This window comes from Canis lupus, chromosome 19 (assembly GCF_011100685.1).
Source record: "Canis lupus familiaris isolate Mischka breed German Shepherd chromosome 19, alternate assembly UU_Cfam_GSD_1.0, whole genome shotgun sequence".
Lineage (NCBI taxonomy): Eukaryota > Metazoa > Chordata > Mammalia > Carnivora > Canidae > Canis > Canis lupus.
The window spans coordinates 39,369,660-39,382,433 of record NC_049240.1 but is presented as its reverse complement, the minus strand read 5'-3'; the positions used below and the strand labels follow the sequence as shown (position 1 = coordinate 39,382,433).

General features: G+C 34.2%; 1 protein-coding gene across 22 annotated transcripts in view; it reads right to left on the bottom strand.

The window, feature by feature from the left end:
• Window positions 1-12,774, bottom strand: part of RAB3GAP1 (RAB3 GTPase activating protein catalytic subunit 1) — a 144,474-nt gene that overhangs the window by 107,881 nt on the left and 23,819 nt on the right. For all 22 annotated transcript variants that reach the window (XR_005374204.1, XR_005374206.1, XR_005374205.1 and 19 more), the window contains 2 exons: window positions 9,559-9,691; window positions 6,594-6,672 (listed from right to left, as the gene is read on the bottom strand). Coding sequence is in view for 10 of the 22 variants with exons in the window: in XM_038565070.1 (XP_038420998.1) it covers window positions 6,594-6,672; window positions 9,559-9,691 (212 nt within the window). In the remaining 12 variants the exon portion in view is untranslated. The remainder of the gene's footprint in view (window positions 1-6,593; window positions 6,673-9,558; window positions 9,692-12,774) is intronic.

Below are 12,774 nucleotides of genomic sequence, written 5' to 3'. Positions count from 1 at the left end.
AAAAGAAATAGGTAAATAATTACAGAACCCTCTAACTACGTGATACTTGACAGTCCTTTAAAAAAAAAAAAGGTATTATAAAAGTTTACTGACATAAAGGCAATCATGAAATGATTATATCAGAATATGTATGGTAAAATCTCATGAAAAAAATTCCTAAATCAAAAACTCAAAAATACATATATACATATAACTGATATACTCATAAAATACAAAGATGGACATACTCCATAATTCCCATGATTTCCTGTTTGGTTGAGACGTTTAAGCCCCCTTTTTTTTTTTATTTATTTATTTTTTTTATTTATTTATGATAGTCACAGAGAGAGAGAGAGGCGCAGAGACACAGGCAGAGGGAGAAGCAGGCTCCATGCGCCGGGAGCCCGATGTGGGATTCAATCCCAGGTCTACCAGGATCGCGCCCTGGGCCAAAGGCAGGCGCCAAACCGCTGAGCCACCCAGGGATCCCTAAGCCCCCTTTTAATGTGTGTGTAGAAAAAGGAGGGATGAGGAGGAGAGAATGGGAAGAGTAAGAGGGAGTAAAATGGTAAAATAAGTTTCATTAATAAATCTTTCTGTATCTTGTCTAGTAACTTAAATTTATTTATTATTATTTTATTTATTTGTTTGTTTATGAGAGACACAGAGAGAGAAGCAGAGACATAAGCAGACGAAGAAGTAGGCTCCCTGTGAGGAGCTGATGATATGGGACTCAATCCCAGGATCATGCCCTAAGCCAAAGGCAGGCGCTCAACCACTGAGCCACCCAGGTGTCCCTAGTAATTTAAATTTATTAGGCACTCAAACATATCAACATAAATAAAAATCCCATTATGACAATTTTTAATAATAGAACTATTTTATCTAACAGATTACATAGGTACATGTTAAATAATAAATATAAATGTGCCTTAGCATCACATTCTCCAACTGAGAAAGCTAAGACATTCATTTTTATCATTTCTAAGTTACATTTTTCTTTCTTGCTACGATAAAGATTACAAGCAACAACAAAAAGCAGTATTTGTTATACCTGTTGTTTATCATGCATAGGAAAATCATGAAAACACACCACCAACTTTGGTTTGTTTTTTTTTTTTTTGAAGATTTTATTTATTTATTCATGAGAGAGAGAGAGAGAGAGGCAGAGATAGAGGCAGAGGGAGAAGCAGGCTCCATGCAGGGAGCCTGATGCGGGACTCGATCCCGGGTCTCCAGGATCAGGCCCTGGGCTGAAGGCAGCACCAAACCGTTGAGCCACCCAGGCTGCCCAATACCACCAACTTTGAATGCTACCATTTTATATCTCTTACGTGTAAAGTGTCTTTCTTACTTTAGAAAGAAATCTATTCAGGGGTGCCTGGGTGGCTCAGTCAGTTAAGCATTTAACTCTTGATTTTGGCTCAGGTCATGATCTCAGGATTGTGAGATTGAGCCTCATGTCTGGCCCTGTGCTGGGTGTGGAGCCTGCTTAAAATTCTCCCTCTCCCTCCGCTCCAAAATAAAAGAAAGAAAGAAATATATTCAGAGCCTCTTCAAATAGTATAAAGAACATACACATAAAATAATAGATCACCAAAAATAGCAATGATAAATTTTTAAAAATTTTTGAACATATTTATACCTAGCATGTACAACATACCTGAGAAAATTTAAGTGTTCAATAAACAATTTGTTTTTTTCAATTTCATCCTCCCAGAGATCCCTGGACACTGCAATCTGTACCTTTAACTTATAATCTATTTAGATTAATTCTGATGATAAAATCTAGAAATTTTACACAGGATAGCTCCATTTCCTCCCCCCTTCCTTTGTGCAATACTCTCATTTTTGTTACATTTACATAGGTTATAAACCCAACAGTATAATGTTATAATTATTCCTTAAGCAATCTTATGGTTTTTTTTTAATTAAGAGACCATCCCTTTTATATTTACTAGAGTATTTCCAATGCTCTTCATTTCTTCTTGTGGACCCAAGTTACCATCTCTTTTGTTTTTTGTTTTTTTTTTTTTTCAATACGGACTATAAGGTAGGTCTCCCGGCAATGAATTCTTTTTTTATATAACAGCACTGCTATTTCATCTTTATTTTTTCAAAGATAGTTTTGCTAGATATAGAATTCTTGGCTGGTAGTTTTTTTCCTTCAACACTCAATATGTCACTGTACTGCCCTCTGGCCGCCAATGTTTTTGTCAGCAAATAGTACTGTTCTTTCATACATGAGAAGTCATTTTTCTCTTGCTGCTTTCAAGATTCTCTTTGCTTTGGGTTTCAGCAGGTTGACAACAATGTGTCTAGATGTGGTCTGCTGTGTTTATCCCACTTGGGATTCACTAAGATTCCTGGGTCCACAATTTTTTTTTTTTTTTAATCAAATCTAGGGAAGTTTTCAGCCATTATTTCTTTGAGTATTTTTTTTTCCTGCCCTTTCTCTTTATCCAGGACAGCCATTATTACATGTATGCTCTGGAACATCTGACACTGACCCACAGATTTCCTAAGTACTGGTCATTTTTCTCTAATCTTTTTTCTTTAGATTAGATTTGTTCTTTAGATTGGATAATTTCTATTAATCTTTCAAATCCCCACTCTTTCTTCTGCCATCTCAGATCTGCTTCTGAGCTCATATGGTGAAAGTTTTAGTTATACTTTCCACTCAAGGGTTTCCATTTGGTTCTTCATTATAGTCTCTACTTATTGAGATTTCCTATTTGACTCATTGACAGCATATTTTTAATTCTTTAAATATACTTCCTTTAATTCTTTGAACATATTTATACCTGCACTGAATTTATTGCTCAATCCAAATCTGGGCCCACTAAGAGTTGATTTCTGCTAACTTTTTTCCCACTTCTGTATGGGTCACATTTTCCTGTGTTGTTGAAAACTACATTTAGATAATATAGTAAAACCAAGTCTTGTTTAACTTTTCTGAGGATTCTTTGTATTTACTTATCAGATTTAAAAGGTACTATCTGCCTTTCCCAAGGTATTCAAATATTGATGTCTCTGTTCAATCATTTTATTCTTCTTAGCCTGGCTTCCCAGGGACTACCCACTGTCAATGTAGCTTAGTGGTAATCCAGTAATTGAGGCAAAGACTATGCTCAAATACCTGAGCCCATAAGACTTTCACTTTCTGCTGATCTGTTGGGTGGGGGGATGCTGCATTCAAATTTACAATCAGTTCTGAAGTTTGGGCTCTCTCACATCTCCTCTGCACACTGGGATGTATACAGAGTGTATCCAACCATTCTATGGCCCTCATATATATAGTATTGTTCAATTTGTTAACATTTATTTACTGTGTTATCTCTTCTTACTCCTTTTCCTCTAAGTTGACCCTTAAACATCACATGTCTTTTTGGCCATCTGGATGTCTTTTTTGGAGAAAAGTCTGTTCATGCCTACAATTTTTTAATTGGGTTATTTCTCTCTTGGGTGTTGAGTTGTATCAGTTCTTTATATATTTTGGATATTAACCCTTTATCAGATATGTCATTTGCAAGTATCTTTTCCCATTCCATAGGTCGCCTTTTAGTTTTGTTGACTATTCCCTTCATTGTGCAAAAGCTGTATATTTCGATACAGCCCCAGTCATATCATATATTTTGGCTACTCTTATAAAGTTAAAAATATACAGTTACCATATGACTAACAATCTTATTCTAGGTATTTAACCCAGTGAACTAAAAATGTACTTTCACACAAAAATCTGTTCACAGATATTTAAAACATAAAACAGCTCCATTCATAAATGCTTGAACCTAGAAACAACCTTAATATCCTTCAACAAGTAAACAAACTGTGGTATACCCTTACAAGAGAATACTACTCAGCAATAAAAAGGAACTAACTACTGATACAGAATTACTTCAAAGGATTTCAGAAGCAGTATAGTGAATGAAAGAAAGTAGTCTCAAATAGTTACTATACAATTCCATTTCCATGACATTTTTGAAAGGACAAAACTAAAAACATACCAGTAACAGCAAGAAGTAGTAATTGACAAGAAGAGTTTTTTGGAGGTTACACAAGTGTCGTATATCCTGATTATGGAAGTAGTTTTTAAAAACCTATACATATGTGTTGAAGTTCGGTGAACTACTCAGGAAAAAAAAGTCAATTTTACTGTATTGCTAATTTTTAAAATTAAAAAGTTTTATTTATTTATTTTTAAGATTTTATTTATTTATTCATGAGAGAGACAGAAAGAAAGAGAGAGAGAGAGAGAGAGAGGTGTGATAGAGAGAGAGAGAAAGACAGAGGGAAAAGCAGGCTCCATGCAGGGAGCCTGACGTGGGACTCGGTCCCAGGTCTCCAGGATCATGCCCTGGGCCGAAGGCGGTGCTAAACTGCTGAGCCACCTGGGCTGCCCCCAGAAAGTTTTAAAGTACAAATGTAAAGGCTAAAAAAAACTACTAACAAGTGGTTTTCATTAATATAAAGAAATATATCACTAACAAGTACTTCATTAATACACAAAAAGGTTTTGCTTATTCATTCAACAAATATTCTTAAACTATGGACTGTGTGTCAAACACAGTTTTAGGAAATAAATATTAAAAAGAGCAGAATGAATATACTTTGCCTGTGGAATGGACATGAACTGGAGGAGACTAAATGTCAGACTATAGTGGGTTACATAGTGTTCCTTCAAAATTCATGTCTATCTAGAAGCTTTTAAAAAAAAAAGATGAATGGAAATTATAAACAACATTCAGTTTGATAAACATACCATGTATCATTATCTGACTAAATCCTGACAATTATTCTTAAAGGTGCATATTATTTTTCTCTTTCCCAAAGTAGAAACCAAATAAAAAATACTAAGTAGGGCAGCCCAGGTGGTTCTACAGTTTAGTGCCGCCTTTGGCCTGGGGCCTGATCCTGGGGACCCAGGATCGAGTCCCATGTCGGGTTCCCTGCATGGAGCCTACTTCTCCCTCTGCCTGTGTCTCTGCCTCTCTCTGTCTCTCTCATGAATAAATAAATAAAATCTTTAAAAAAAAAATACTAAGTAACATGCCTAAAATTGACAATAAGTACTTGAGCTAGAAATTAAACATAAGTGTGTCTAATTCAATGTTTGGCCAAACAGTAGGTTCAATTAATGTTGAATTAATGAATACATGCAAAGTTATGCTCTATGACATCATGGTGCCTTTTGATGTATTTTTTCATTTTAAATGCATATATTCACGTTTAAAAGATCAGAAGAGAATCTGGATGGTTTAAATTAAATGGTAATGTATTAAATTCACTTATATTTGTTTAAGAAGTTTAAGTCCACAGTTTTTAAAAGATCAAGTAAAATTAAAGGCACATTTATTAAACAATATCCAATTTATTTGCATTTGCAATTAGTTTTCCTTTAATATGCTACATTCTACTTGCTATAGTAATCACACTAGAATGAAGACAACAGAATTAAAAGATATTATCATTTTCTCCTTTCTTAGAAATTCTTTAATAAAAAAAATCAAGGCGCACCGGGGTGGCTTGGTTAAGTATTCAACTCTGGATTTCAGCTTAGGTCATGATCTCAGGGTCCTGGAATTGGGTCCCGCATGGCATACAATCTGCTTAAGGATTCGATCTCTCCCTCTCCCTCTGCCCCTCCCTCTACTCGCACACACATGCTCTCTCTCAAACAAATAAATCTTAAAAAAAAAAAAAATCAAGAGACCAACTCACACCAACAGACTAATATAAAACCAGTATATAAATTTATTTTAATTAGATCTCTTTTCTTGACCATACTCTCATACTTGAGACATTTTGGTGGTGGTATGCTTCAATACCATTCCCACCAAACTAAGATAAAAAGAACTTTAAGAGTGATATACCTCATATTAATGTATCACATTTATAATTTAGATAGAAGTCATGACATTAGCATGTAACTGACATCAACATTTTATTTCAATTCAATTTCCAACAACACATATTAAGTTTTCTATGATATGTAAATGTTCTATGTTAGTCATTAGAATGATAGTTAGGCTCTACTCTAGATTATGAAATATATTGTGCAGGAAAAAGTTAACAGCAGGCCTGTGTCTACTATCCTTAGAATGGCCTGCATGCAACGCTGAACTTCAGCAGGCTCCCAGGAATTTGGATTTGAAGAGGGTTCTCAAAAAACCCTCCAATAAGAGTTATTGTACTTAAAACTGTTTATACAAATAATGTGTTTTATGCTAAACGTCTGCTCTCCTTCTGGGAGTCTGGAATTTTGTTATGTACCAGTCACAGGGTATCATCCCCCAAATAAAAACTCAGAACTGAGCCTCCCTGGTAGAAAACATTTCATTTGTGTTGTCAGAACTTGTTGCTAAGGGAATTAAGTATGTTCTATGTGACTCTATTAGGAAAGGACTCAGACACTAGTTCCTCCAAACTTTGCCTCAGGCACCTTTTCCCTGTGTTGATTTTGTTTGTGGACTATCACTGAAAAAAAAACTGTCAGAAGTACAACCCTATGCTGAGTTCTGCTTGTCTTCCTATCCAATCACTGAACGTGGGGGACACATTGGGGTCTCCTGAACACACATACTAAAAGTTACCTGAATAAAACATATACCTACCATCTTACCAGGCAATGTGCTCTTGGAGGAAAGTCATTATTCATACACAACAAATCTTGCATAGACTGTGGAATAACATCTACAAAAACATTTAATAATGAAAAAATTAGTATGTTCATTCTAAGGCAAAATTTTATAACATGACTGAAAAAAATCACATTATGTAACAGGTCTTGCTAATCCATGTCGTTTTACAATTGCTTAAAGATTTATATCTAGGAATAGCTCTAAGATTTGGGGTGAGATAGAGGTCTCTCTTTTATTTTTAAAAAGCCAGCTTCTAAAAACAAAAGTATTATTCCTATATGTATAATATTTTCCTTTCTTCAAAGTCATGACTCAAACGTTTCCTCATCCTTCCTAGAAAACCATGTTTTATCTGTTCTTTTTGGTGTGCCCCTGTCTCTACTTTTCTTCAAAATTCTTAAGAGTCCTGTCAACACCTTATCACTTATCACCTCCTCTGGCTAGTCTTTGCTGGCCTCTGGCCACCTTACGCATTCTTACACAACCACTAACCAGCTTCCCACTAACTTATTACCCATGTATCTTTAACACTTCTGTTGCTATTTATAATAATATATGACATAAATGATCCTTACTTATTCATAAATGTATAATAAATTTGAAAGTATAAAGAATATTTATTTGTTCATAAAAATATTTCCTTTTGCTCTATAGCCATAATTCCTTAGCAAATTTATATTTTGTTAATTTTCAAAAAGAATAGGAGAATACTAATGACTTGATGCTTTAGCTGAAGCAATAAACAATCCTAACAAAATAAAACTTTAGTGCTCAAATCTTCTGACCTGTGATAATATAGTTTTAAATGTGTATCTTCAAATTAAATGAATTGATGGTTTACTTTAACTTCTACCATTATGCATACACTTTCATCACAACCAACTGAAACTGCACACAATACATATACACCTGCAAAAATAACCTAAATCCATTCATCTTCTCTCATACCATAGTCCTCTATATGAGTTCACCTCAGAAATACTGATTCTAAACCTCCTTATTATAAGAGCTTCTCCTTGATACACAATCCTTCCTCAAATTAACAGACTTAAGATTTCTCTACCTTTAACAGTTCCCTTCATTAGCAGAATGTTGGACCTAGAAATCTCTGGGCTACTACCAGTTCCCACCAGTTGTATATATTCCTCTCATCCCCTTCTTCCTAAAGTATACAAATTCATATTCTGGCATAATTATTTTATTTTGATATATAATTGTCTTACATATGTGTGTATATGATCAATGCTATCTGTTCTAGTTTATCAATCTGAATGCAGATGCTATCTACTTGGTTTTGTTTCTAAGATGAATGCATATAATAAAAAAGGTTTTATAATTTTATTCCTATACAAAAGGCAAATATTTCAGGCCTATACTTACAAATGATAATCTGTTTTGACCAGAAAAAAGTTTTCTTAATTTACTTTTTCAAATGAAATATAATTGACATATAACATTATATTACTTTCAGGTATACAATATAATAACAATTGTATACACTGGAAAATGATCACAAGTCTAGTAAACATCTGTCACTAGTTAACAACAAAAATTTCCTTGTCATAAGAACTTTTAAAATTTACTCTCTGCGCAACTTTCAAATACACAACACAGTACTATTAACTATAGTTACCATGCTATAGGTTATTTATATCCCCATGACTTATTTTGTAACTGTAAATGCGTACCTTTTGATCCCTTTCATCCATGTGGCCCACTCCCAATTCTACCTCTAGGAACCACCAATCTATTTTCCTAACTATAAGCCTAGTGAGTTTTGTTTTTACTTTTGTTTTAGATTCTACATATAAAGAAGATCATACAATATTTGTCTTTCTCTTATTTCACTTAGCATAATGCCATTAATTGCCCCAAAAAACTTTAACACACATTCTGCATATTTATTTATTTTTATTTTTTTTTTATGATAGTCACAGAGAGAGAGAGAGAGAGAGAGAGAGAGGGGCAGAGACACAGGCAGAGGGAGAAGCAGGCTCCATGCACTGGAAGCCCGACGTGGGATGCAATCCCAGGTCTCCAGGATCGTGCCCTGGGCCAAAGGCAGGCGCTAAACTGCTGCGCCACCCAGGGATCCCTGCATATTTATTTTTTGAGTGAGTGAAGAAAGCTATCTGACTGACAGCTCCAAAACTCATACTTTTTCAATACCTTGGTCATTCATTATTACATGCAACTCTATCTCAAGACTGAAATTTTGGATGATTTGACCAATGAACAACTAAAAGCACCAATTACAGAGATTTGGAGCAATGTAACCTATGAGTAACCATAAATACCATTTACTGAGTACCTAGCACAGGCCAGGTAAGATAGGTGCTCACATTTACAGTATCTCATTGAATCTTTCCATTAATCCTCCAGGTGATATTATTTCATTTTGCAAGTGAGATAATACAGATTCCAAAAGGTCAAGCAGCTAGTAAGAAGAAAAACCTGAATTTTAATCCACTTGATCAAACTTACAAACTCTTTTACTTTTAAATCCTTCAAATCCCAGCTTAGTTGCTTAATTCTTCACTACATCTTCTCTGATCTGTTAAAACTGATCTTTTCTTCTTTGAACTTCAGTAGCATCTTACCTGTGCTCTGGGATGGCACCTATCATTTTCTATTTTCTACCTCTGACTACTGTTACTTATTTATAGACCATATCTCCTTTACAGGGATGTAAATTTTTTTTTAACTGTGGGTTAAAAGGGCACTCAATAAACATTTGCTAATCTAAGTAATTTTGAAATGAATGCTAGTATGAAAGTTCCTCTAAAACGATCATATTCTATTTCAAATGTAGTGAAACAACTTTGCAAATGTAAAACCTCTCCAGAGGGCACTACTTAATTAAGAGACCTAAATTCATAACTCAAAATTATAATCACTCTTACAGTCAAGAGTTTCAAATGTGTAGTTAACAATTTACCTTCCAATACTTCATCCTTTCCTTCTTTATCAGCAGAGTCTTGTACAAGATAATGATGAGTGACTGAGAACTTGAAGTCAGCAAAGGAAATTTCATCTGATTTCTCTTCCCATGCGCCAGAAGTAAATATACCCTATATTTAACAATAAAATGGAAGAACATCCATGTTTAAAAAGAAAATTCCCCCCCCCAAAAAAAAAAAGAAAATTCCCTTAGAATATTAACCATCAAATGATATACAAAATTATAATTTTTGAGTAATTTTTAAGATAAATATATAAAATCAAAAATACACAGTAAATCCCATGCTTCTTACATACAAAAAAAACACATCTCTACCATTAGCAGAATCTGAGTTACTTTTAGCTCAAAATGATAACATCTTATAAATTTTAAAATTTAGAAAAAATACATGACAATAAAACATACTATTATAAAAATCTCAAATCCAATAATATCATTATACAGTACAGAGCATTACTGGACATCAGAAACTGCTTAATAAAGAAGCAGTTTGTAGAATCAACTTTTAAGTGACATGACATTTGTAGCACTTACTTACTTAACATATTTTTGCAACCATGTTTACCAAGCTTTGTTATTCAGATATTTTCATCTAAATAGCAACTCCCTGACTGGAAACATTTTAATTAAAGTTCCAAAGAGCCCCCTCACTTATACAACATAATCATAAAAAAGGATTTTTCCCATAGGCCTCTTATCTCCCATAAGTACCACTTCCACAGGAGGGATATAAAGTCATTACAGCATAGCACCACTGTGAGGCAGGAAATACTAACCCAGCAACTTGCCAAGCACAGATAGTCCCAAACTAGACAGAAAATATGTAAGAAATGATTCTGGGAGTTACTGGGTTTTTATAAAAAGTGTTTTCATGACCATACCTAATATCAAAAATGTTTTATGTGTGTTCTTGGCAAATAATTCTAATTCTAAATGGAGTTAAAACATTGCTGCCCGCAATCTTTTTATTAAGAGAAAAATCACCATGTATGGTACATATCAAAAACTATAATTTTATATGTTGAGTTTCTCTAAAGTGAAGTTAACCTGTATTTAGACATATATGGCCCATACTAAAATTCTCAAATTGTAATAAGCATTATAATGATATGCATAAGAGCCTAGTATGCTATGTGGAATATGCACTATAAAGCAGTTAAGGATAAAACTAAGAACACGGAGAAGTCCAGAAAATAAGAGATAAGCTCATTGGTCAAGCTTGCAAAAAAGCTGAACTACTTTATTTAAAGGACATAAAGAAATATTATCTGACCCTAATTCTGGATTCTGGGAACTACTATCAACCTTACCAACAGCCATCTGAAAGAGGATTTGGTTGCATTCAATAAATAGGAGGCATCCAGGTTCTGTCTCCCAAACAGACTTCTGAGGATAATTAAACAGAAAAACAACACTCTAATCTCGCTCCTTCAACTCCAGTATGATGCAGTTCTTTGACACCATACTGATATTTATTATTAGAATCAGAAATAACAATTCTAGTTCAAAGTTAACCTAGTGATTCATCAAGAATAACCTCTGAAGTCCCTGATTAGACAATAAAAATAAGTATATATACTGGAAAGAAATAAAACTATCTGCATTCACAATGATCTGATATGTACCTAGAATATCCAAAGCAACCTACAAACTACTAAAACTAACTGATGAGCTTATGAAGTTGTGGAGTTCAAGATCAATATATAAAAGCCATCTTTGGGGATCCCTGAGTGGCTCAGCGGTTTAGCGCCGGCCTTTGGCCCAGGGCATGATCCTGGAGTCCCAGGATCGAGTCCCACACCAGGCTCCCTGCATGGACCCTGCTTCTCTGTGTCTCTGCCTCTCTCTCTATCATGAATGAATGAATGAATGAACGAATGAAAAAATAAATCTTAAAAAAAATAAAAAATAAAAGCCATCTTTTGGGACGCCTGGGTAGCTCAGCAGTTGACTGCCTGCCTTTGGCCCAGGGCGTGATCCTGGAGTCCCAGGATCAAGTCCCACACGGGGCTCCCTGCATGGAGCCTGCTTCTCTCTCTGCCTGTGTGTCTGCCTCTCTCTCTCTCTGTCTCTCATGAATAAATATTTTTTAAATAAATAAATAAATTTAAAAATAAAAAATAAAACCCATCTGTATTTTTATAAACAAGAAGCAAACACTTGGAAAATGAATTTTTTTTAAAATACCACTCTTACAACATCAAAAGTAAATTAACTAGAAATACATATGATGAAATATAAGCAAAGAACTCTACCTAAGAATGCTTCAAAACATTGACGAGCAATATTAAAGACCTAAAGAGAGCTAAATGTACATGGACTGGAAGATAATCAGCATTAAGATGTCATTCTCTTCAAACAGATCTATAAATTCAACATCATCCTAATCAAAATCCCAGCAGGCATTTTGTAGAAATTGACAAGCTGATTCTAAAACTAACATGAAATCCAAAGGACTTAAAATACCTAAAATAATTGATGAAAAATATATTACCTGATTTTAAGATTTTGCTATAGTAATTAAGACAGTATAGTATAAAGACAAACAGATCAATAAAACATAATAATTCAGAAGTACATTCACACTTATACCTCATTTTACAACAGAGGAGCTACTGCAATTCACTAGGGAAAGGATGGTTTTTTCAACAAACAGTCCTGGAATAATAAGATATTAACCTGGAGGAAAACAGAGAACTGTCTTTAAACCCTTGAGATAGGCAAGATTCCTTTGACAGAACACAAAAGGCACTAACAATAAAATTAAAAATTAATAAAATGAGGAATACTCAAATACATAAAATAGTTAATAACAAACATAAAGGAACTAATTGATAATAATACAATAATAGTAGCAGACTTTAACACAACACTCATCTCAATGGACAGATCAACTAAACAGAAAACCAACAAGGAAACAATGGCTTTGAATGACACAATGGAACAGATAGATTTAATAGATTAACTCAGGATATTCCAACATATAACAGCAGAATACATCTTCTTTTTAAGTGCATAGGGAACATTCTCCAGAACAGATCACATTTTAGGCCACAAAACAAGCCTCAACGAATCCAAAAAGAATGAAGTCATACTATGCATCTTTTCTGATAAAACACTATAAAACTAGGAGTCAACCACAAGAAAAAAATCTGGAAAGACGACAAGTACATGGACATTAAATAACATCCT